At 35.3% G+C, this 26484-nt stretch overlaps 1 protein-coding gene across 5 annotated transcripts in view; it reads right to left on the bottom strand.

The window, feature by feature from the left end:
- Nbea (neurobeachin) overlaps positions 1 to 26484 on the bottom strand; it is a 551294-nt gene that overhangs the window by 393715 nt on the left and 131095 nt on the right. For all 5 annotated transcript variants that reach the window (XM_031373880.1, XM_031373884.1, XM_031373881.1 and 2 more), the window contains exons 12-21: positions 21213 to 21365; positions 19911 to 20079; positions 17316 to 17395; positions 16470 to 16532; positions 16279 to 16376; positions 14784 to 14876; positions 11528 to 11636; positions 2226 to 2307; positions 1886 to 2009; positions 890 to 1082 (exon numbers count right to left, since the gene is read on the bottom strand). In XM_031373880.1, the coding sequence (XP_031229740.1) occupies positions 890 to 1082; positions 1886 to 2009; positions 2226 to 2307; positions 11528 to 11636; positions 14784 to 14876; positions 16279 to 16376; positions 16470 to 16532; positions 17316 to 17395; positions 19911 to 20079; positions 21213 to 21365 (1164 nt within the window). The remainder of the gene's footprint in view (positions 1 to 889; positions 1083 to 1885; positions 2010 to 2225; positions 2308 to 11527; positions 11637 to 14783; positions 14877 to 16278; positions 16377 to 16469; positions 16533 to 17315; positions 17396 to 19910; positions 20080 to 21212; positions 21366 to 26484) is intronic.

The following is a 26484-nucleotide window of genomic DNA, read 5'->3' on the forward strand; positions in this document are numbered from 1 at the left end:
ACCCTCCAAGCAGAACCATTGTTCCTTGAAACAGTTGGTGAATGACTTTATGGATAGACCATCTTAATGCCTACACCATTTCTTAAATAAATGTAACCTGTTGTCTGCGGGCTGAGAATAAAGTCACTCACTCAAGTCAAATAGCTTTGACCATAGCAGGAAGTCTGTATCTAAAAAGCGAGCCTACAATTCATTTCTTGGTGCAGCAGAACTATCAACCCTCAGCTTAGCTAAGATGGAGGTAAAATCCTTCGGTGATATGAGGGTTACTGAAGTAACAATGAAATGCAATGTCTAAAAATTGTTCTTATTTTGGGCTTGTACCACAGTAAGAGCCAAGATTTTAAACTCTACTAAATATCATACTAGTATGATCATCATACTAGTAGTGATGTAGTATTTAGAAGTATACAGTTAATATGCTTGGAGTTATTTAAAATTTATATTGAGAAAAATGTATATTCACTATTGTTGTAGACGAGCGTCTACATAAGACTGTTAAATTATTGTTGTTTTATATCAAACAACTTTTATAATACTTATTTTTATTGTTATAATATTTTACAAATTATAAGGAATATGACAAAAAAGATATTGTAGGTATGGAGTGGGGGTACAAAAGGGAAACAAGAATGTGATTCAATTCTATTTAATTAAAATGTTTTTAAATGTTAACAAATTCAGATAAATTGAAATCATGTAACTTTTCTCATCATAATGCAATAAAAGTTTTAAAAAAATTAAAAAGCACTAGAAAGCACAAAAAAAAATTAGGATAAAGGAATGAGCTGTAACTGAGAATGTCCACTAGGTGGCACCACATGAGAGTTTATGGCGATTTACTCCTTTGCTGAAACTTCAATGACAGACCACATCAAGTCCCTGTTACCTTGGAATGGGCTATTGAAAGTGTGTCCACCCAGACTCTCCAGCCTCCCCATTCATATTTTATTGCATGATACAAAAGAATCCGGAAAATGTTGTAGACCATCTCAGTAACCTTCTGCTCCTCAGAACTTTTTGGATTGATATAGCCAAGAGAAAACATCCAATCCTGCCAAACTGAGCACTGCAGTAAGCACCTAAAGAGAAAAAAGAGCTCATTACAAATATCAAAATTAGAATGTACTACTTTGAAACTTAAATAAAATCATGAAAATATAAGCTGAGTACAAAATTATTCTCTGCATTCTGTATTCTATAACCTCTATCAATTTCTTTCTTAGAAAATTTGAATTATAAATCAAAATCCCTTCCTAACTCTCCTGGCCAGAGACAGTTTTTGTTTCAGAATCATCTCAGCACTAATTCACTACCAACACTCCCAATGCTCCCAATTGGTTCTATAGACACACCCAACCCAACTGCACTAGCGTGGGCACCAAACAGCTTCACACCCAATACAAAAAGTGGGTTAGAAACTTAGGAAATGACCACAGACATGAATTCAAGGACTCAGACTGTACATCACGTCAGAGCTAGGGTATATGCATAGCAGAAAACACCGGTGAATATGGGCACACCCAACACAATGAGAATTAAAGACACTGTTGCTGATAGAAAGATATGATGGATAGTGACTACACTCTAAGTATAAAAGTACTTATCTGTATATTCATATATATATATATATATAGAGAGAGAGAGAGAGAGAGATGTATATTTATTTATAAATATATATATGTATATTTAAATATATTAGGACAACCAAATTAAAGCATTTACAACTGATAAAGTATGATCCAATAAATTACATCTAAGAAATACATGCATTTTAAAAATAATTTAAGAGAATTTAACAAAATATTTGAATTTTTCATTTGAAAGTGACTGAAAATCAAAAACATAAAAAATATTAAGCTAGAATAAAAATCAGACTGTTTACCTTCTATTTTCACGGCTGTTACTGAAAAGCTTAATCATATCAGATAAAAACAACCGACGGACTTCCATCAATTCTGCACTTGGTGTCGAGTTCTTTAACAAAGTTGCCACCACCTTAAGAATCACTATATACAAACAAAAACCTGAATTAAAATTTAAAAATGTAACTAAGACATATTACATTCACTAATTTTCAAATCAATGCTTAGCTCTGACAGTGGAGTTATAACTGTCATAAAATGGGGACTCCAGAAGGAACACAGTTAAGAAAAGTTCTGATTTAGTCCCACATGTCACCGTATAACTATCACACAACACAGTAAAGAGTGGTATCTTCTTACTTGGATTCTGAATTTTCACTGTAGAGTCTGGCTCTGGATGTGGTTTATGTACAACTTGAGTACAGACTTGCTCTGTCAAGATCTGAAAGATGAAGAATTTGAACTTCGTCTAAGAAAAAAAAGTTAAAAACAACTACAGAAGATAGCTTTAGTAGGAAAGAATAGTTAGCTATTATAAAACTTTCTCTGAAATATGTTTTCAGTATGCAGTTTTAAGACAGCCCTGTTTTCAAATATAAATATTTGATGTTTTGTGTCATTTTAATTTAAAACCTCAGTAACTGTTAACAAACTTATGCCTGATACAGAAAAGAAATCTAAAATTTCCTACAGTCACAACTCTGACCCATAATTGTTGTTGTCTGAAAAAATTACAGGGATGGAAATGGAGAGGAGCCTGAGGAAAAGTTCAGCAACAGGCCCAAAGTGGGATCCAGCTCAAGGGGAGGCCCCAAGACCTGACACTATTACTGAGGCTATGGAGCGCTCACAAAAAGGGACCTAGCATGACTGCTCTCCACAAGACCCAACAAGCAGCTGAAAGAGTCAGATGCAAATATTTGCACCCAACTAATGGACAGAAGCAGCTGACCCCGTTGTTGAATTAGGGAAGGCTGAAAGAAGCTGAGGAAAGGGTGATCCTATAGGAGGACCAGCAGTCTCAATTACCCTGAACCTCAGAGATCTCTCAGATACTGAAACACCAACCAGGCAGCATACATCAGCTGATATGAGGCCCCCCAATATGCATACAGTAGAGGACTGCTAAGTCTGTGTTCATTCAGAGATGATGCACCTAACCCTCAAGAGGGGCAGGGGGAATAAAATCAGGAGTGTAAAAAAATAAATTAATTAAAAAATTACATTTCTAATTTTGACTGGAATGTAGGCTTAAAATTCTCAAGCAAAACTGGACATTTTGGTTATTGTCCATGCTTAGCACTAAGAGCTGACATATATCAGGAGTCATTATGTGACAGAATGGATACCTAGTCACAAATAGTGAATGTGTGTGGTCGCTCATGTAGTCTAGGTTTATCCATACTTGTCTCATTATTACATCTAGCTGTTTGTCTGTCTGTCTGTCTGTCTGTCCATCCATCCGTCTGTCTATATGCACAAAACTTCAATAGAGATGAACTCCACTTGGAGCTAATGTTAAACTCTGAGTACTCTTTTTAAAACACAGTTCAACACAAAATCAATATAAAAAAGTGAGGTAAAAAGAACAGAATCAGTGTTAATTTTGAGACTGGCTATGCAGAGCGCTAAGATGAAGAGCATAGTGGAATGAGTAAGGTTAGATACAGGATGATGGCCTCTGAGAAGAAGCACAGAGACATCAGAAAGAAGGGAAGCACTTTCTTTCCTTTTGTCTCAGACTAAACAAAAGACAAAAAATTCACATAAATAAATAAGGCATATATATACATACACACACACACACACACATTCACATAAATAAATAAGGCATATATATACATACACACACACACACATATATGTATATATGCGTTTTGATATATATATATATATATACCAAAAATATGTTGACTTGAATGAAGTATGACACTGGTCTGTTATCACTTAAGTAATAAATAATGGACAGAATCACCTATACCCATTTGTAATAATGAACAATGGTAAACTAAATGTTATCAGAATGCTTTCTTAATAGTGTACTCTAAACATGAATGACTACATAGAGCTGCCATGAGAGATAAAAAATCTCCTGGGATAACATATATCAAAAACAGTGGCTGGTATATACCTAAAAGGGTCTCTATACCTACTTCGCCGCAAAGCCTAAAATATAAGACTCCAGGTCATCACTGTTATAAATATGATAATACTCAGAATAGTTGCATACTTGCAGAGAAAACACCAGACCATATTCTGCTTTGATAGAGTCTTCAAATCTTTCTCAAGTGCAAGAGAATAAATCACATTTTACAGAAAACAAAATTTGCTTCGAAGTCCCACTGTGTTTACTGTTCTCTATTTGAAGCTTTGCTCTGTCACGTGACCCTGAGGACAGTCTGATAGTGCATATCCATAAACCTGCTATAAAGATTACAGGTTCCCTGGGTGAAAGCACGTTCAGGACTGTAACATACTCAAATATAAAAGGTTTATACACGTTATACAAATGTATTTAGGAACTGACTCCAGCATGTATTTGATAAGAAGCAGTTATGTGCCCACACACTGCCTAATGTTTGCAGATGGAAAACAGTTGTTAAGTGGAGCTACATTTCTAGCATCAATTTACTTAATTAATGTTCTGGAGATAGGCATAAATGCACGCCTCTATTAAGCAATAAAACATAGTAAACTGTCATTAAGAACCTATGTGAGATTTTAAAAGAGGGAAGGAAATAATGTGTATAAACAGAGAGATGAATATAGGTATATAAACCTTTTAATGGCAATTTAAGATTCAAAGTGGTCCCTAAAGATCAGTTCTACTGACTTTAAATGAGGCATATACAGAAGGAGATGGAGGAGACCCCATCAATCCTATATGCATGCAACATTTTCAATGAAGCCACATGTGACAGGTGGCAGTTGTGTTGGAAAGACTGAACTCTAAGCACAAAGGTAACATTATAAATCTAGTGTTTAATAGATATACATAAGAATGCAGTGTTAAGCATTAAATTTTATTTTATTTCATAATTATTTTGTATTCCTTGTTTTCTTAGAAGATGTTAGTCTAATGTGCTAGCTATGATAGCTTCCCTTGTAGCTTACTGAATCCCAATGCTCACTGGAGACACAATAACTTTGTCATTTTTGTTGTTGTTGTTGTTTGTTTTAGAAGAAGTAAGATATTTTCACTGCCTCATAATTTATATGATGTTGACTAGAACACAAGTACAACAGTATCAGGATTGTTCTGAGGACAATTAACCACATTGACCATGAGAGAGAATCCATAAGTGGTTCTTTGAACCTGCTCAAAAACCCATGGCAAGGGAGTTCATGGGCCTAGGGGGTTATTTAATTCTGTTGATTAACTAAATTGACGTAGCATCCAACTTCCCATTAAGTCATGTTTGTAGCTATAGGCAATTAGCACTCTCAACTTTAATCAGAGAAGCTCTTTCCTGATGTATGATGGTAAATACAGAGACTCACTGATATTCAAGGTGCTGAGAATAGGAGACAGACAAGTAGTCAAACCTAAAACAAGACATCCACAGCCTCTCCTCCAAGGCTCATGAAACACTGTGACAGAGGAAGCTCAAAGGATTGAAGAGTCAGAAGATAGGGGAAAGGGCTGAGAAATTCCACCTTTTGGGCAATGAACATTCATTGCAATCAAGAGCTTCCAACAACTACAGGTGACTGTACTTGGGCTGCAGATGGATGCATAAACAGCCAGGTAAGGATGGAGCAAGTACTCAATGGATGCTCACTTAAGGAACTATTTCTTTCTGTGGTAGCTTAAATAAGAGTGGCTCCCATGGGCTTGTAAGTTTGAATATTTGGTCAGCAGTTGGTAAAACAGTGTGGAAAGAATTAGGAGGTGTGGTATTGTTAGAGGAGGTGTGTTACTGGAAGTGGGCTTTGAAGTTTCAAAAACTCATGCCATTCCCGGTTATCTGTTTACCTCCTACTTGTGGATAAGTATGTAAGTTCTTAGCTACTGGTTCAGCACTATGCCCACCTTCATGCCTGATACCACAGGGTACCATAATGGCCACTGACACACCCTCTGAAACTGTAAGCCCCCAATAAACTCATCTATAAATTGCCTTAGTCATGAAAGATTCCTACTGATAAATTCAGAGAAGGAATGAGTGTGTGTGTGTGTGTGTGTGTGTGTGTGTGTGTGTGTGAGAGAGAGAGAGAGAGAGAGAGAGAGAGAGAGAGAGAGAGAGAGAGAGAGAGAGAGACTGCCTTCAGTTATGTCCTACCAGAGGCCCCATAAGGCTCCAATATAAAATTCTAATCCTGAGGTGACAAAGATTTAGCCCTCGTTAAGCTAAATGGACCACAAAATAAAGGCAAAAGTCAAATCTGGGAAAAGAACAGGTAAGTAAAGGCATTGAAAAAGAAAGGTGAGAAGAGAATGGGAGAAGAGAGTAAACCAGAATACATTGTGTGTGTGTGTGTGTGTGTGTGTGTGTGTGTGTGTGTGTGTGAAAATTCAAAGCTAAAGTAATGAAAAAACAAAAACACTTGGTAAAAAAAGCCAGATTTTATAGTTAATAGTCACTGTTTCATGTACAAATCACCTCAAATATAAGAGTTTTAAAGTCACCATGAAATAACTTTTATCCTAATGGACTTTAGAATATTGATTTAAATAGCATAAAATTGCTTGTTTGCTACACATGACAGCATGTTTAAACTGTGATGACCTGGACACAGCAACTCATTCAAACACAACTGCACAATCCAACAAGCATATTGGTAGTGCTGACTAATGCCTAAGAGAATAGACTTATACTGCTGAGTACGATCAGCAGGGCAAACCAGCAGACAGTCTTCCTAACTTTTAGTGTATTTATAGTAGTTCTGCCTTTATAAATGAGTTTATTAATAACTCAGAGTCCTTCAAAATTCATTTCTATTCATTAGGTATGTTAAAAACCATACACAGTGACTAACTGATGTTTTCATTCCCCTTTCAGATCTCTGGATCACGAACACTGGCCGAGGATTCTAATAGTCAATAACAGCTTGGATTTGCTTAGTAAAGACTTAAACACAGACCCAAACCTGAATACAAGGAGAAAAACCTGTACAGATGTTTGGTAAGATGCAACTGTGTTCACCACTGAACCATTCTATGGAAGTCTAACAGAAATTCAAGTATGCACATGAACATGGTATGTTCAATTTTAGGACTAGAGGCATCAACTTCCAAAACTTAAATATTATGCCACATCACACCATTACTTCCATGTAAGGATTCACTGACTATATTGACCTTCGATTCTATTATCAATAATAACTAAAAACAAGCAGAGGGACAGAAATTCACATAAAGTAATGCCCAAAAACCCAGATAAGGATCATAAGCCAAAGCAACAAACAGGTTCGAAGATGAAGACACAAAGTACACCAGCACTCAAAGCCCAGATTCAACATTGTAGTAAGGGTCTGACTCAAAGGAGAACTTTCATGATACAGAATGAAGGCAGCTTTGCTATTTTTTTCCTCTTACGTACATGTGACCTACCTAATTCATGAGCATATGTTAGTGGTATTTCCTGCAACAAATTATTTAATCTGTGAGTCTTGGTACGTCTGTTTTAGGAGGCAATAAAAATATCAGTGACCATAGGGTGGTTTTAAGACCTGAACTAACAAACACAGCATTTCAAGAGATCACATCGTAAAAAGTTCAACAAAAGGAAGTTACTACTATGAAGAAATACAGTATCTCAAAACACATAGGAGACTACAAGGGAACAACCTCACCACACTGCATAGGGCATTTCAGTCAGTGGGTTTTTATTCAGTTCTGTATGTACAACTTAAAAACAGAAACTTTCATAAATCAAAACTGGAGATTGATAGAGCCTACCAACAATTTGTGAATGCCTAACAAAAGTTCGAATGTTAAATTCAGAAACAGTAAAACAGGCAGACCAAGATCTTACCCACTTTTGCATTTGCAAATGAGAGCAGGTAGAAAAGATGGCATGAACTAGTGATCAGGAGTGCTACAGACTAAGGGTCAGCACACTTCACTGTCATGCAGCCTTATTGGGAAATAGTCCGTTGGAGTCATACTGACCATTGCTCCTTCTCAACAATCATACAACCCATGAACCCTAAATATTTTTACTGTCTCATTACCAGAAATGGATACCTTTGCTACCTATTAATCAATATACTGTAATAAAAAGATGCATTAGCAATATATATTATTAAATTTTAAAAAGGCCTGAGGGTTATGTATAAGATGATACTCTAGATAAAAAGTTGTATTGTAAGAGAGAATTTTTATACTTTTGAGTAGTAATAGAGGCACAGGGATACATTTTATTTTATGTGTTTATAATGAATGCATGTGAGCTCTTTTCATAAATCACAATGAGTAAAATAGTGTTGTTTGATAACAGCAGAGAGGAGTTACATTTCTCGGTTGCAGTAATGTGAAGGTCAGCAAAACTTAGTTAGAATGGTGTGAGTAATGCTCTCATAATATCTAATTGCTAGGGTCACAAAATTGCCAAGTCATTCAATACTACATTCACATACATTTAGATTCCCAGACAATTAATTTATGGATGCTGAACACACTTAAACTTTTCCATTTGAGAACTGTACAAAACCTGGAATGGAACCAAATATGGACCATAGTTTGCATGAAAAAGAGAATCATAATTTGTCCCATATTAGTTTGAAATCTACAAAAATATCTACATGTCATTTCTATTTCCCAAAAGCTGTTTTTCTTTTTTTATTTTATTTCTTTGTTTGTTTGTTTTGTTTCGAGACAGGGTTTCCTGTATAGCCCTGGCTGTCCTGGAACTCACTCTGTAGACCAGGCTGGCCTCAAACTCCACCTCCCAAGTGCTGGGATTAAAGGCGTGAGCCACCACGGCCTGGCCAAAAGCTGTTTTTCTCAGCTTAATAATGTTGATGAGCATTTTGGCATAACTACTGACAACTTCCATGTAAGAGACACAAGGTCTTGCCATCTACATCTATAACAAAGAATCCACAATCCATTGGCTTTTAAAATTGTGAATTTAGAAATAATGTTTTTCTATTTGGAAATGATAGGAACACACTACTATTTTAAAAAGAAATAAAATTAAAGTAAGACTTGTTAAATCAAGTGTTATGTGAATCACTGTTAAGTTACTGCAGTATGGTATACCATACAGTAGTGCAAAATGTGCTGCACGTTGTATCAAAACCAATCAGCATCCAGCCAGTAAAATTATACCTGAACCCTGAAATTTGCATATCATCTAAATTTAACATATCATATGTTAGTTTGTTTTTGACTATTTTTAACACTTAAAATAATAATAATAATAAATACCCTTTACTTATATGTATTTGCCAACACATTACAGATGACAAAAGATCATTGAAGACAAAGTGAAAAAGTTGAATTAAGATGAATACACAGAAACTGTCTTGACATTTTACTGCTTTTTAAGGCAGTACATATGCAGATTACTTTGCGTGGCAATTTGAATGGTTCCCATAAGCTAATATTGCATGCTTAGTGCCCAGCTGATAAATTGTTTGCAAAGATTTGGGAGGTGTGGTCTGGTTGGGTAGATGTGTCTCTGTTAGATAAGGTAAGTCACTAGAGGAGGACACTGAGAAGCTTCAAAAGCCACCAGGCAGTGTCACCCTCTCTGCCTGAAAGACTCTCAGCTACTCCTCTGGCACTTTATGCAGCCTCGCTCCTGACCATGATGAGAGTGGAGCAACACCCTGAAATTCTAGGCAAGCCTACAATTAAATGCTTTTTTTTTTTAAAAAAGAACTGCCTTGGTCATGGTGTCTCTTCCCAAGAGAACAGCAAGTAAGACACTTTGTTACAAAGGCTGAGAAGGGCTTTTATTTGGAAATGATGAGATTTTAACACAGTTCAAGACATCACTTTTACAAACGGTTCTTACACTTCATCTCAGTGTCAACTCTATCTTAAGGTGGGTAATTATTGCATAGTAGAAGAGGAAAAATAATAGGATGTGGGGGTAAAGCTAACATTCACAATATGTGTGACTACTGTCTGTGTGGGAAGACTACAACACAAACAAGAAAACTAATATTCAGAAAAGTCAGACCAGCAAAGGACATTGCAAAACAATTACACATGGAAGTGTTTTCAAGAGAAGGAAAATATAAACTGTACATTTATCTTAGTTAGGGTTTCTATCATTGTAACAAAAATCATGAACAAATGCAACTTAGGGAAGAACCTGTATATTTTATCTTACAACTCTCAGTTCAGACTCCATCTTTGAGGGAAGTCAGGGGAGGAAGTAAATGCAGAAATTGAAGCGAAGGATATGGAGGAAAGCTGCTTACTGGGCTGCTCCATGGCATGCTCAGCTTGCTTTGGTTTTACACAACCCAGGACTTTAGCCAGACTTTGGCTACTTTGTGGCTTCTTCTTTCTGCCACCCATCTCCACCCCTTTTCTTCCACCCTTTCAACCTCCTAACTCTAGACAGAAGAGAAAAAGGATAGAAAGGGAAGGGGGCCATGTTACCATTAGACTTCTTCCTGGTGATTAGGAGTGTCAAGTTCCTTGTGTTAAGTTTGATCTTCACTGTCAGGATATCAAATTTCTTCTTTTTTCTTCTTTGTTCACAACTACTTAACAAACCACGACCAGTAACAACCAACAGCAACCCACCAACAACCAACCAACAACACCACACTATGCTATTCAAGAACCTAGCATTTATATACCCTCTGAAAAGTCACCAGAATTCTAAATATAATCACAGAAGCTATCTGCTGGTGCCAATATCATGCCCCTGCACAAGGCAAACCAGCCAGCTGCTGTGGAAAATCTGAAATAGCCCCATATCCTAGACCTCGGCCTAAAATGAGAACCTATTTTTATAATATTTCTGTGGTTATTTGTTAAGAAAGGAAAATTACCAAATTGTCAGTACACAGAACTACCTGGCCAGGAGTGACACTGCCCACAGTGGCCTAGAAACTTCCATATCAATCATTAATCAGGAGTGTTCCCACAGCACAATCTTAGGCATTTTCTCGATAAGATTCCCTTTCCCCAGATATGTCTAGGTTTGTGTCAAGTTGACAAAAGTTAACCAGCATAGTATTCATTCTTATCTGTAGTGACTGGGACATTAACTGGTATAAGAGGTGCCCCCCATCACATAAAAAAGAGGTTTCCAGCATATACACTAAGAATTTTTGTCATCAGGGACCCCAATGGAGGAGATAGAGAAAGGACCCAAGGAGCTGAAGGGGTTTGCAGCCCCTTAGGATGAACAACAATATGAACCAACCAGTAGCTGCAGAGCTCCCAGGGACTCAACCACCAAGCAAAGAGTACACATGGTGGGATCCATGGCTCCAGCCACATATGTAGCAGAGGATGGCCTTTTGGGACATCAATGAGAGGAGAGGACCTTAGCCCTGTGAAGGCTCGATGCCCCAGAGTAGGGAAATGCCAGGACAGGGAAGCAGGAGAAGTTGGGTTGGTGAGCCATGGGAAGAGGGATAGGATAGGGGGTTTTCAGAAAGGAAATGAGGAAAGGGGATAGCATGTGAAATATAAATAAAGAATATATCTAATGAAAAATAATTTGTCAGTTTATTTTTTACTTTACCTCATAAAGTGTGTTGTAAGTAGTGACAGTCACAGTGTTTGTATGCAGCATCAACCTTTCTCCAAGAAGAGTGAAGAGACTATGGGTATGCATAATTTCAACTTTTCGCCTGGAAAGAATGGAGAGAAACACCATCAGACACAGTGGACTCTATGACCACATGACTGCGCTGAAAAAACTAAACAAAACAAAACAAAACAAAAACCACACAAACAGATGCAGAATTGTTTTATCACTATCTACAAAAGGAGCAGCAGTTTATAACACAGCTATCTGCTAATATCCTACAACTTTGTTTAAACAGTTCTCAAGGAAATTCTCCATTCAATTAAAATATGAGATATATTTAGAGTTTTAAAACTTTCTTTTCAAATCTTTTACTAACTCTACTGTCAGTTATGAAAAAATTCACTTTGCAGGTATATAATAGAACGAGTATTCTAAACAACTCAACAGTGTCTTATGACTATCTGCACAACCCAGTTTTAAAGAATGTTCAGCACTGTGAGAGTTCCTTTGGTTCCATTTATACTTAATTACCATTCCTACTGCTAGTCCCAAGCAACAATAAATCTTCACTGCAGACATTGCATAAAAGATGAACCCTAAACTATGTAGCTTTTTGCATATGTATTTTTCTGAGGATCATATTTAGGGGGACCATTATGTCATATCATGAAGTAGCTTGTGTGTGAACTCACATTAATTTAGTCTCCAGCTGATGGACTTTGGGTTGCTTCCATTACTTAGCCATAACTAATGGTATTAGGAACACTCAAGGCAATGATGAGCAGAATGGACAGGATGTCCTTCCTGTGCTCAAGTGGACATCTAAGGACGGAAGCCCCAGGCTGAAGGGGAGTGCCTTCCCTTCTTCTCAAGACCTACAGAAACCTAGAGCATGGCTGGAAACTTTCCCTTACAATTCAACTGTCATCTTATGGTCTAGCTTTACTTTCATATGGTTCAGACATAGTTTGTTTAATTCATAGTTTATATATGAACATCTTTTCATATATATTTGTATAGCTTTATAGCTTTAATGTCCAGATATTTGCCATACCATAAAGCATGATGTACAGCACAAATCATTCTGCTATGTTTAAGTGTTACATAGATACCAGGATATTACCCTAAAGGATGCCGGGCATACATGGCAAAATGGTGTTTTCTGTTAAGTATTAGTTATTGGAAGGAAAATATTTTCACATATATTTGCATTTTTCCATTTTCTAGAAATTCAAATTATAATTGGTAGGTTTTTTACTTAAAAATAAGCCTTCATAATCTTTGCTGTTTTGGAATTATTAATTACTTCTTCCCTCTTTCTGTATTCATTAAATTCATTTCTGAGATTGCTTTGTTCTGCCTTGTAGCTCTTTTTTGTGCACTGACAGCTATGACTGTTACTCTAAGCATTTAGTTTAGGTGTGTTGGTCTTTTGCCTGCATTTATGTTTGAGCATCATGTAAAAATAGTGTTCATGTGGCCAGAAGAGAGCACTGTAACTTCTGGAACTGCAGTTATTATGGTGATGAACCAGTGTGTGAGTGCTGAAAAAGACCTGGGTCCTCAGGGAGCAACCATGCCTGTGACAGCTGAGTCATTGCTTTAAATATTTAGAAAGCATTATGATCCAATTTGTGGGTTTTATTCTCACTTCAAGTTTTTACATGTCTATAAGAAAAATGTCTGTTTGTTTCAATATTTTAGAACTTTTCATTGATATGTACTACACCACTAACAATTTGACAAAGTTTCCATGGGTGTGTGAAGGTATATCATGCTCAGTTCCTCAGACACTTTTCCTTTTGACTTTTGCAGACAGAAACAGATCAATCTATCTGAAAGCTTTAAAATATGAGTGGTTCTAAATTCTATTTTATTAGCATTTCAAGTGATCTGTTTAACCTTCAGCATTATAAAATATATTTCATATATAACTACTGCTTTTTTGACTTGGATACTACTAGGTCAAATATAAAGGTCATGAACTTTTTCTAAGAAGGGTGAATTTAAAATGTTTTATATTTATGTTTACAAGTGTTGTCTATTGTTATATACACCTCATCTTAAGTTACATTTCACTTTTAAGAGTTCCATTATATATATATATAAGTTTTATATATATATATATGTATTATATATATAAATTCTTGGTTTTATCCACACAGATACTCAATATTTTGAAAGATTGTAATTTCATAAAACATCTTACCTTTCTAAATTTAGAATGGCAAATATGGCTCCATTTTTAATCAGCACTTCACTCTTTCAAAATACAATTTTTAGGGCATATTTCTAAAACTTCATATGCTGGCTTCTGAGAAAACCCTTTTAATTTCTGAACTTGATCTACATTCTTGTTTCTCTCAGTCTTCCTCAAGCCACCTACTTAGATCATTTCTGCATTATTAGGTCATGAAAAAGGTGAAAAATTTGGTCTTTCTACTAACTTACACTTGTTTTCCTCTATTCCTTTCTGATAAATTAACCATTGTTTTCTAGCAGTAATCAGTATTTCCCACTTATTCTGATTTGGCTGAACTCTGTTCTTATCAATTTTCCCAGTTACTCACAGAAACAATTTCATACACGCTCACAAATTTTGTGGCAGCATCCTTTTTGCTTTTGGTCTACAGTTGTGCTTTAGACAACATATGGTCAGGGTCATTTCTTTACTTTGGCAAAATGGACAGCACTAGGATTTGGGGAAAGACTAGGCAGCAACAGTTAGGACAGTACCAGTCATGTCCACATGCACAGAATACAATCTTACAAAAGAATAAACATGTTCTAGACAACATGGTCAGCAGTTGATACTTACAGAAAACAAATTTGGGGAAATGTGGTGTTAATGTAGGATGCACAATCACAAATTATCAATGGGGATCACTTTTAGAAAAGAAACACTTTAAACTATCACGTCAGTGTGAATGCTGTATTTCCTGGAGAACTCATTGTTCTCTTTTTCAATTAACTCATGTAGCTGTGTGCTATATTTTAATAAATCTATTTCATTATGTTCTTAAAATACAAAAGTTATCTACACTAGAATGAAGAAATTAACTTTATTACTTCAATTGTGATCTTGTTCTATAATCTATTATTGAAATATTACTTTAGAAGGACACAGTTATCATTTCTACATTTTCTATAGTACACTATTAACCTTTCATATACTAAAAGTGAAATGCAAACATCATAAAAATTTCAATAGTTACGTCTGTAATTCATTATGAAAACATCAACTTACTTATGACCTAAATGCTTCAAAAAATATCCCAGAACTTTCAGTGCTTGGACCCAGATACTTTCACTTTTAGAAGCCAATAATTTGTAGATCACCCTAAAAAGACAAATGATCTTATGAGCATCTAACTAATATTACAAATGAAAAAGTACTTGATAAATACAAGTATTACTTTGCAGTGCATTGAACAAAATTCCTGGATACATACTTAGCCCATATCTCCATTTCTCTTAGGACATCTTACATCTGAACATGTTGACTTTATCCCATTTGTGATTGCTAAGTGAAACACAGGCAGATACCTACCTTGCTATTTCTTTGTTCTAAAAATTTAGAGATTGTTCTTAGTATTAGAAAAAGACAGGGTCACAAGACAGAGATAATACATCATGGGAAAAATCACATAAAAACCCATTGCTGAAAGCTACTATGGGATGTAAGTATTAACAATCCTGAAAAGAAAAAAAGAAAAAAAAAAGGCCGGGCAGTGGTATTGCATACCTATAATCCCAGCACTTGGGAGGCAGATGCAGGCGGATTTCTGAGTTTGAGGCCAGCCTGGTCTACAGAGTGAGTTCCAGGTCAGCCAAGTCTACACAGAGAAATCCTGTCTCAAAAAAATACGTCCTATTCTTAGCTGTACAGTTCAGGGGTGCATTACCATCAGAGCTTCTTATGTGCAATTAGAACAACAGTAAAACTGGGTATGGAGATTTACCTCAGTGCTTAGCTTTGTCTCTCGTGTGTAATGCTGTGGCTTTGAGCCCTAGTGCCACAAGTAAAACAAATAGAAAGAATTTTATGAAATTTATCCTTTCTATTTTTTGTTCATTCTGCTGAGCGAGCAAAAAACCTTTGAAAGAAATCTCTAAAAGTTAAATTATAGGTTTAAGGTCATGAGCATTCTAATGGAGAAACTATGCTTCCCCTATAGACAAATAATTCACAACTGCCACAACCAGAGTCACTTTTCAAATTATTATAATTTTAGTCTTTGGTTTTGAACTAACTTTCAAATATGTAATTGTCACAGCTACAACACCACCCCTGCCTCAGTGCATCATATCTAACAGCAGCAAATAAGATCATTTCTGATGATTAGATTAGCTCACCTCAGATTATTCCCTTCTCATTCACATTGCTGACTATAAATCTTTAATACATATAAAATAACCAAGATATGGATCATTGAATCTGGTTGGTCTCTGTGTCTCAGTGTCTGTCTGTCTCTGTCTCCATAATTCTTTTACATCTTCGATTTGTGAAATGCACCAAGTTCTTTATTGTCCTCTTGCAGAAAAACATGAATCTGTTTTCCTCTTATGCAAGGTCTGCACTGTAGTAATTACAATTATTTAGCTTCATACTTCAGAGCATTTCTATATAGTTCTCTAGCTCCTCTGGAATATGAGAGCTGGCCACTTTTCCCTTGTCTCCCTTCTTACATACATGGAACAGTCTAGGGTGTACCACTTATATCACTGCACTAGGATGATACCTTATTCCATTTCTTTGATCAAATGCTGGTATCATTGAGGCTGGGTGTTCTGACATTAGAGCCACTAACAACTGTAAGACATCATGAATATTTTCATCCTGCATAATAATAAATACAAATATTTAGTTAAAAATTTGCTCAAAATCTTTGAATAAAATAATTTAAATGAAAGATACAAAATTTTACAATACCTCATGCATTGTAAGTAAATAATTTAATATACTCTGAAGTTCATCTTCTTTCACACCTCGATCCTATGTAAAAAATATTTCATTAGTTAATGAAATTCAGAAATTGAGACTTTGAAGAAAGGTATCAAAATCAATGACATAAAACTAAACAGAAACATAAAAGTGAAGTGTTCATTGAAATTTCCCCATGGTTCATGGGGAAAAATTTAAATACTATTTTATTTTAAGTTTAAAAGTAACTATTTGGGAATGTTAACTGACAAAACTTAGGGTTGGGAGTGCTAGCCTTTCGACTCAGATCTTAGGATGCAGAGGTAGGTAGACCTCTGTTAGTTCAAGGCCAAGTAGAACATAAACAAGACCTTGTCCCAACAAAAGAAATTAGAGTATTATTACAATTTCATGTTCCTATGTTCTTGTTATGTATTACTTCCCTAAAACAATGGGAATTCAAGGAGTTGTGGGATCACATTTGTGTATTATTGTACAACTTTGCTGTATATTCCCTTTGAACCACCTTACTCTTAAAAACCCTCTATGATAGAACATTTCAACCTTAGATAAAATGGAACACATTCCATTTTATTAGGTATTTCTGCTCTACTGTTTTTCTCATGTTCCTTGTCTTATCTGAGACATTTCTTTTAGCACTTTCCTACTTCTTAACATGGGGCATCTTAATATGAATTTTAGCAAAATTTAAGTGCAAAAAAAATCTCAGTACTTTAATACTTTATAGAACAACATGAAAGTCATTCTTAGTAATTTAATGATAATGATTTTTAAACTCTGGCAACAGTACCTTTTCAAGCAATATATTGCAATTGTAAAATAAAGTTATTTTACCTTTAATATGAGCTGTTTCAGAAAAAGCAGCATAAAAGCCCGAAGTGAAATGATCTCTTTTTGTGACGGCCGGGGACCATCTAGAAAGAAAGTAAGTCATACCATTAAAGAAGTTCAGTGAAATTACATTTAAATTCTGTAAATTAAGTGTTTTTAAAAATCATAATAACTGTTGATGCTAATGCTTTATAATTTCAAACATATAAGGATAAAAGTAAGTCTCAGATTTGGGGCAATCCCACATTACTCCCAGAACGCTGGATTTAGAAGAAAGAGCTGCTGTAAGATCTTTCCAATATATCATGACCACTGATAAATGCATAATCACCTCATATCAAACAGACATTTTTATCTTATATTTATTAAAAAAAATTCCTAATATTTCTCTGGCCTGTAAACTTTACCCCATTTACAGAATCTTCCTTTATCCCATGAATCATATAGAAAACAATCCCTCTCCGCCTCCCCCCATTATCATTTGGCATCTTTTTCTCCTGTGTGCAATGCACACTTTAGTGGTACACCAACAAATGCTGAGTTGGTAAACGAAATCAACCTTGGGTCATTAAACAATATTTAAAAGTTCCACTATGTCTAAAGGATTCAATTGTGTGATATTTAATTGCTAGTAAAAATGAGAATTGGAAAGGCTATGCATACTGTATAACATACAATATAATATGCTTTTAAACAAAGCTAGACTCACAAAAACTGTTGAAACAACAAGTCTTTCTCAAAAGTAACCAGAATTAATGTCACTGCTTTATATGTTTTCAAAGTATAATTCCCTCGGGTGATCTTTATGACGTATGATTATCTGCTCACAACCATTTCATGCAGATTACTGCATCTGCAAGCAAGCTGATTCGCAGTGCATTCACCTATTAATAGTAACAAATCTAATCCACATTTTCCAGGTGTTAGCCACATTTTTGCCAACTCTTACCAATGGGAAAGTACATAACTTCTTATCAATATACTTGACTTTACTTTTTAAAAACCTATCTCATTGTGATTTATAAATCATACAAATACACCCATGCCTCAGGTTAGCGTTTACTTCGTTGTAAGGATGAAGGTGACAGTACTGCTGTAAGACAGGGCATGCTACGACAAAACATACTTGAGGCATATGTGAAGCAATGAGGAAGGTGCTTCAATAATTTAAGTTGCAAATAGGTAGTAATTGTTAACTATAAATACATCAGTCACACTCTACAATGAACTGCATGCCATAAAGAAGCAAACTTATGTGCATGATGTCTGTATGGCATAAATCCATTTTAGTAAAAATAAAATGTAAAAGTAAAAGTAAGATTGGACAAATTTAAAATTAAGAGCAAACAAATCATAACTTTACACTAGTGTTTTTCTACCTTCTTAATGAAAACCTTTAGTATAGCTCATCATGATGTGATAACTTCCTAACTGTAATTTTCCTACTGTCAAGAATGATAATGTAGAAATCTGATGTGTGACCTTCAAAGGGGTCACAAAACACAGCTTGAAAATCAGTTCTTTACACCATTCTTAAAACCAAGGTAATAAGACAAGTGTTAAAACCGTGGTTTAACAAGATAAAACAAGAAAATATGTAAATATATTAATATAGCTGATGGGAGCCTGTTCCCACTATGGAGAAAAGGGTGTAAATACCAAAAGCCATAAAATAGGCTGAGCCATGTGCCTTTAAATGTAAATGGAGGAAGATGTGTATCCACAACTGTATACACACATGTAGTTCTATTTCTAGGACCTGTCCACTAGGAATGACAAAGAGTACATACAAAAAACCACATCAGGCAAAGCTAACATTTATATTTTAGCTCTTAGAAATCCATATCCAGGCCGGACAGTGGTGGTGCACGTCTTTAATCCCAGCACTTGGGAGGCACAGGCAGGCAGCTTTCTGAGTTCAAGGCCAGCTGAGTCTACAGAGTGAGTTCCAGGACAGCCAGGGCTACACAGACAAACCCTAGATAAAACAAAACAAAACAAAACAAAAAATCCATATCCATTAAGCAAGCAATGGTTCTTTGGAGAAACAGGGTTAGGACAAGAACCATATAATAAGAACCAAGAATATTTTGTGTTATGCAGTAAGGTAATATTAGAAACCTATGGATTCCTGCCATAAAGGCACATTTCCTACTAGAAAAATCTAGATCAGTGTAAACATCAAAATTTATAAGGATTCCACCTAGGGGTTGATGTACTACATTGTCAGGTCCTTCATCAACATGTCCCCATGAGTTACTGGCATCTGCCATGCTCATTCCTGTACAGCATGCTCTTATGTGCAAAAAAAAAAAAAAAAAAAAAAAAAAAAAAAAAAAAAAAAAAAACAAAAAAAAACAGAATTCACTTGTATGGAACAAATTTTAGGGAAAACTAAAGAAACAGAAAACTAAAGTTACTACAGGCCCTTTAAGGGAAAGCTACCAGCTGATAATACACTGAATAAAAGAGAAACTCATGAGTCCATACTGATATGAAAAATTGAAAATTAAATACACACATAAGAAAACCACCCAGGATCTAGTACGACAGAATCTACACACAGAAAAATGGAAACGAGGTCACAGAGGGGCTTACCTAATCCTTTAGGTGTAATGCCACTGCTGTCAGCAGGGTTAATAACCCAGTAGTAATATTTTAACGTGTGCATTAGCTGCAATACTGTTCCAACTCTGCGTATGGTGGTATAGATGGTAGCAGTTCCAATAAACTCAGCAGACAAGTAGGTATATAGGGAAAGTTGAACCTAATACATAATTAAAGCAAGTTTAAAGTGTTTATTAAATATAAATTCCATTTTAATTCAAATATAATTCAGTAAAGGACAAACTACTATAATTTATCTTGTGGTTTAAAATAATGTTTCTTAATAAACATTTATAGTTTGAAAAGTAATAATTAAAACACAAACATCCCAATAAAACTGATTTCAATAAAGATAACATACATGACCCAATTAGGAAAGAAGGTTCTATATATCTAAGAATAATACACTGTCAATTATAAATAAATCTTTTTAACTTAATTTAGGCTAATCTTATGAGAAATAAAATCATGTGGCAATGGCTGGTGTCTAGGACAGCTCCTTCCGACAGGAATTGACAGTAGTTCGTTGAGCACAGGCTTCTACAGAAGCATAGTTGCAGCCTATCAGAGACAATATGCACAACATAAGCCAAAGGTTGTGTGGCTCCATGTCTTCACCTACTGCCACCATACAGTTACCATCAGATTCTGACCATGTGAAGATGACACGTACATTGATTAGAAGAGGGAACAATCATTAGCTGTAGATTTATTTAGTGCCATAAATATGAGAGGAGCTATATGGAAATCAGAAACACTACTCACTCAGTTGTATTAAAGATTTAAAGCTGTAAAAGACAACCCCAAATTAATATACCCCCATACAGATTTAAGTTAGAAAAAGTTAGGAATAAATCAATTACCTGATATACTGCATTATGCAAACTTATAGAAAACTAATGTGGTTTAAGTATATTAATTATTTTAAAATATTTATGTCATGATAAAACATCTAAGTTCAAACTGATAGGAACTTCCCAGCCTAAATGATCACACTGCTCTTGTCTTTTCCTAGTCTTTCAATAATATACCAGATTCTCTTTGTTGACAAGGTATGAACCATGCCTAATAACATTAAAACTTAATTCTACACCAGCTTTAATGTTTAACTGTATATGTTTCAATATTATATTTACATATTCAAAATTTTATCTCTGCCTTATACTGACTAGAAGCAAAAAAATGCTGCATGTTTTCTACTGGATACATAAAATCCAGTAACTACACACTGTATCATTAACTTTATTTTATAACATTAACCTAAAATTAAACGAATGAAGCTGAAATACAGACCTTTGCAGGTGTGTGTATCCAGATGGCGGGATTGAATAAAATGTGGTCACAAAGCTGCTTCAGCAATGGTGCTCCATGAGATAAGCCATCGAGGTATTTTGCAAATGATAAAAACTGCTCTAAGACAGCTCTAGTTATGTGAACTCTTGATGACTAAAGACAGAAACAGAAATTCTATTAGAAATGTCTGTAATATCAAATTATATAATGTTTATGGAATAATTCAAATTGTCCCTAAAAGTTTAAATTAAAAGCACAAAATCATATATTGTCTGTTAGTTAAAATGTAGTCACATGAAATTTTAAGATATTCCTTTGAGTGAAAGCTTGTTATTTAAAGCCTGGTCTATTTACAGATAAGAAACTCTTGTCAATATGAAGAAGTAAAGTAATTTACAAGTAAGAATCTCAAAAAATAAAATGACAAAGCATATTACAGAGTTAAATAGTTATAATAATTCAAAAATTTAACATAACAAGAAGTGCTTTTGTTCAAAACTATTCCACAACGAGTGGGGCAGAAGCTGCTGTTTTATTCCTTTAGGCCTTTCCAAAACCAACAGATGCAGTTAGTTTCCTTGCCTCAGCAAAAACCTGCGTGGCCTGCCCAGGCCAGCCATGGTAACGCAGACCTGACTCTTCTGCACACAATGTTCTCACTTGGCTTTCAGGATCCTCCTACTACTCCAGAGACTTCTGCTCAAATATGACTTCCTTTGCCCTCTTTTCACTACAAATATAACATCTTCTTTGGTAAACCTCTGAACTTCTTCACTCACATTACATTGTTTTGATATACCATATTCCCATCACAAATGCTAAACGGTTAACAACAATGCATGACTTAGCACTAAACACAGGAGACTTTTTGAACCTCACGCCAATTCTTCAAGATTGTAAAATAGGCATTATCCTATTTGTAACTGTTGAACATTTAAAATGCAGCCTGTCCAAAGTGAGATGTAAGTTATAATGCTCTAAAAAGTATTCTTTAAAAAAACTAATCAAATGCTATAATAATGTTTTGGATATGCAAGGCTAAATAAAATTCATTAATATCACCGGTAACTTTTTACTAAACATTTTAATTCACATTTGATTCTTACTTGTATTTCATTTGGGCAATGCTACTTCATAATTTCAGACAACAATGTGGTAACAGAATATATACTACTCTTCAGAAAAGCTTACAATCTAAACTCAAATGCTAAAAGCTTGCCACTGGCAGCAGGCATTCCAATCATATTCATCTGATAGTAATTCATAGTTTAGATAGGTTTTGAAATTGCTGAGTGCCAAGAAAAGCATCCCCAAACCTTCATGTGGGGCCTCTACATTGCTAAAGGAAAACATGCACTTGTCTTTTTATGCTCATTTATGCCACGAGAAAGTAATTTTAGATCTATACTTGATCTTTAGAAACATTTTTTTCAAAGCTGTGTTTCATTGGCTACTTAAAGTTTTGCCATGTGTACAATGAACTTTCTCTACAGCAGTATTCAGGTTTGCCTGTGAATGCTACTTACTAGTTATTTCAGATCATCTATTTAATCCATGTACTTTTCTTTCCTTGGGAAAGAGAGCACACTATGTTATTGATCTTTTCTAGTCCCTCTGTAACTCCTTGATAAATGTTTAACTACATTCAAATTAAATTCAGAAAGGGAACAAGAGCAGAAAAGATAAACTGGGAGATTAGAGAAAATAAAAGGACACCCAATTGTTCATAAAGTGTTTTCTTCGATTAACTGCTTTAATTTTTTCTATTTTGGAATTTATTTTCACTTTAATGGGTGAAATAATCTTTTAAATGAGATTCAGGGATAGAGACATAGCTTAGTGGTAGAGTGCTCCCATTGCATGTGGGAAGCATTCAGGAAAACACACACACACACACACACACACACACACACACACACATGAGATTTATACTACCTGGACAGTTAATAGGAACAGATCTTAAGCACAGTTATCAGGATGTCAACCTCACAGAAATGTAACTTCAGGGTCTGCACCACATGACAGTAAAATGTCTTTACTTATTTTATTTTTGACAATTTCATATGCTTTACAATGGGTTTTAGTTCTTGTTGCACCTGTCACCATGTCTCATTCCTCCGCTTCTTACACAAGATCATATAAGACTTCTGTGAAACTGTCTTATAATATGATATGGCCTATCTACTCATGAACACATATGTATGGAGAATTGTTTTAAGTCAAGTGCTATACATATGATCACAGCTGAAACTAAGGATATGATAGTGGGTTTTCAAGCAGCTTGGCAAAAGAGGTATATCAATAGGAAAGAAGAGAAAAGAGGAGAGAAGAGGAGAAAAGGGAAGAAAAAAAGAGAAGAGAAAAGAAAGGAAAAGAAAAGAGAAGAGAAGGAAAGAAAAGAAAGGGCTAGAGAGGGGGCTCACTGGTTGTTTATCTGCAGAACCCAGGTTCAATTCCCAGCACCAACACGGTAGGTAGTTCAAAATTGTAACACCAGTTCCAAAGAAGAATCTCTTCTTGCCTCTGCAGGTACCAAGAATACAACTGGTACACACACACACACACACACACACACACACACACACACACAGAGAACTCATATACTGACTAACTGAATGAATGAATGAATGAATGAACGAACGAATGAATCTATTAAAAAAGGAAGGAGGGAGGGAAGGGAAAGGAAGGAGTGTGTGTAACACACTAACTGTATAGAGAAATTTACTTGGAAACAGAATATGAAATATTAGAAAAATGATTACAGTGTCAACTTGAAAATATCTAACTGAACAGCAAACAGCACTGGATATAACTGCTATAATGAAAAAACTTAAATTGAATTAAAGGATTATATGCCCAACAAGTACAAAATATAATGGCTTAGCAGAAATGTATGCTTTATTGCAAAAACCATTCAGTAGTTAAAAACATGCATGATTATATATGCTACATTAACTGCACAAAATATTAAAATTGGTAAATATGTATCATGAAATAACTTAACCTTAATATCAACTTCACTTTTCCCAGATACCAAAATAAGATCCACCAGGCTAACTAAATTATATTATCTGAATGTTAGAGGAACAGTGACAACACTAATTTCAGGGTAACTTCATCAAATTATAGCATTCCAACAAATATGTACACACAGAAAGGCAAGACCTAGGCTGAGTGATCAAATAAGAGAGAGGAACCATGTATAGATATGAAAAAAGGAAATGTCTCTCTCTCCTTGGATGTGAGGGTGTACATGTGAGGGTACAGAGCAAAGGGCCTGTGCACACAAAGGAGAACAGCTATAGAAAAAAACAACCCCACAGACAGGACAAAAGAGACACACATCCGAAGACTAGAATGGATACACTGTTTACATTGCTCTGTAGCTTATTATCAATCGGTTTGGAAATTTTTCTTGACTGTTGTATTGAATTGAAAGTTTGAGTAGTTTGATCCATCAGCAGGTTGTTAGTGGACAAAAAGAAAATGAGGCCTGGACATTGTTTTACAAATCAATACACTATTACTTTATGGAAGACATGAATCCAGTCAAGTATGACATTCTTCTCTTTGAGTTACACTCATCATTCTCCTCACTCTCTGAGTCTAGCCAAATTCTCTTAACAATGCTTGCAACTTACTTTCTAAATAACAAGACCTTAAAGTTCTGTTAATAACTCACGCTGAGTATGCTGCCAGCTTCCTACCAAGATGAAAACTGATAGGCTACTGTTATCGTTTGGATGTCAAGTACTGTCCAGATTGGTATATGGAGAGCTTTGTCCCTGGCTAGGAGCACTATTATAAAAGGTGATTAAAAAAATACAAGAAGCACTATCTAACTAGAAGAAGTGATCACTTCAGACATGCCCTAGAAAGATGCAAAGAATTTAGTTCATACAGAAGAAAGTTAATAGAAGAGTTGAGCAAGGAACTGCAAAAGACCACCATGCGTGTGTATGTGTTTGTTGCGAAAAGAAAGGGAAAGAGGGGTAGATAATAAAATGAAAACAAGGATAGTGTTGAAATATGATGTCAAGGATATGATATTACAATGTAGTCAAATAAGGAAAAGATCCTTTACTGAAGCAGTGTGAGGATAAATAAAGGATGGAATATGTAAATAGCCATCACCCTGAAACACCCTAGAGTACCTGAGAAAGGAGTCTTGATTGATGGACTGCCCATGTGGCAATCTGCTGTAGACATGCCCATGGGGGATTATGTTGACTCTGAACTGATATGAGAGAGACCAGCCTACAGTGAGTGGCACCATGCCTTGGACTGGTAGTCCAGGGCTATAAAAGAAAGCTAGCTTAGCATGAATGGATTCCTCCATGGTTTCTGCTTCAGGTTTCTGTCTGAGTGCCTGCCCTGATTAGTTTTAGGTTGATAGGCATCAATGCCTATGCTAAAATAAACCTTTTTCTACCTCAACTTGCTTTTGGTCACTATTTTATCACAGCAGCAGATATCAAATTAGGAAAGTAATTATTGGAGAAAAAAGATGATGTTGGGACTATGATGGTATCCATGGATGTAGTGAGGAGAAAAAGGAGTAGGAATAGCAATTGGTTCTCCACATACTTCTAATTTTAAATATTTATTTACTGTATTTCTATGTGTGAGTGTTTTGCTAATCCACATATACATACATATACACATACCTATACACATACACACACATACCATATGCATGTATAGTGCAAAGTAAAATCAGACAGGGCTTTTATGCAATTATGAATGGTTACAGCCTACAATGTGGGTACTGGTAACTGAATTTGGGTCTCCTGCAAGAGCAACAAGATTTCTTAAACATTAATCCATCTCTCCAACCCCTGATTTAGGATTTATTTTGATAGCTAAAACATAATTATCAAGTATTTAGACTCAATGTAAGAAAAAAGAGATTAATGTCTTATGTTTAGCTAAACGATAATGACACAAAGATAAAAAGAGAAACAGAGTATTTGAAGAAAACTCAGAAGCACTAATTTGGTTAATAAAAGTTGTGCAGATCACTGGACATCCTAGTAGAACTGAAATGAAGGAGACATGAAAAAAATTCTTATTTAAAGGCTAATGAAAGCAACCATAATTGCATTAAGTGAATTATGAGAGAAAAAAATTTTCAAGGCTAGACAGTAGGAGGCAGTCCTCAGAAATACAGGAAGAAACAAAAGAAGGCAAGAATAGAAAATAGAGAAACTTCTGGGCTAATAACCACTTATCAGAGAGTGCATACCGTGTTTGTTCTTTTGTGATTGGGTTA

This window comes from Mastomys coucha, unplaced genomic scaffold, assembly GCF_008632895.1.
Source record: "Mastomys coucha isolate ucsf_1 unplaced genomic scaffold, UCSF_Mcou_1 pScaffold16, whole genome shotgun sequence".
Lineage (NCBI taxonomy): Eukaryota > Metazoa > Chordata > Mammalia > Rodentia > Muridae > Mastomys > Mastomys coucha.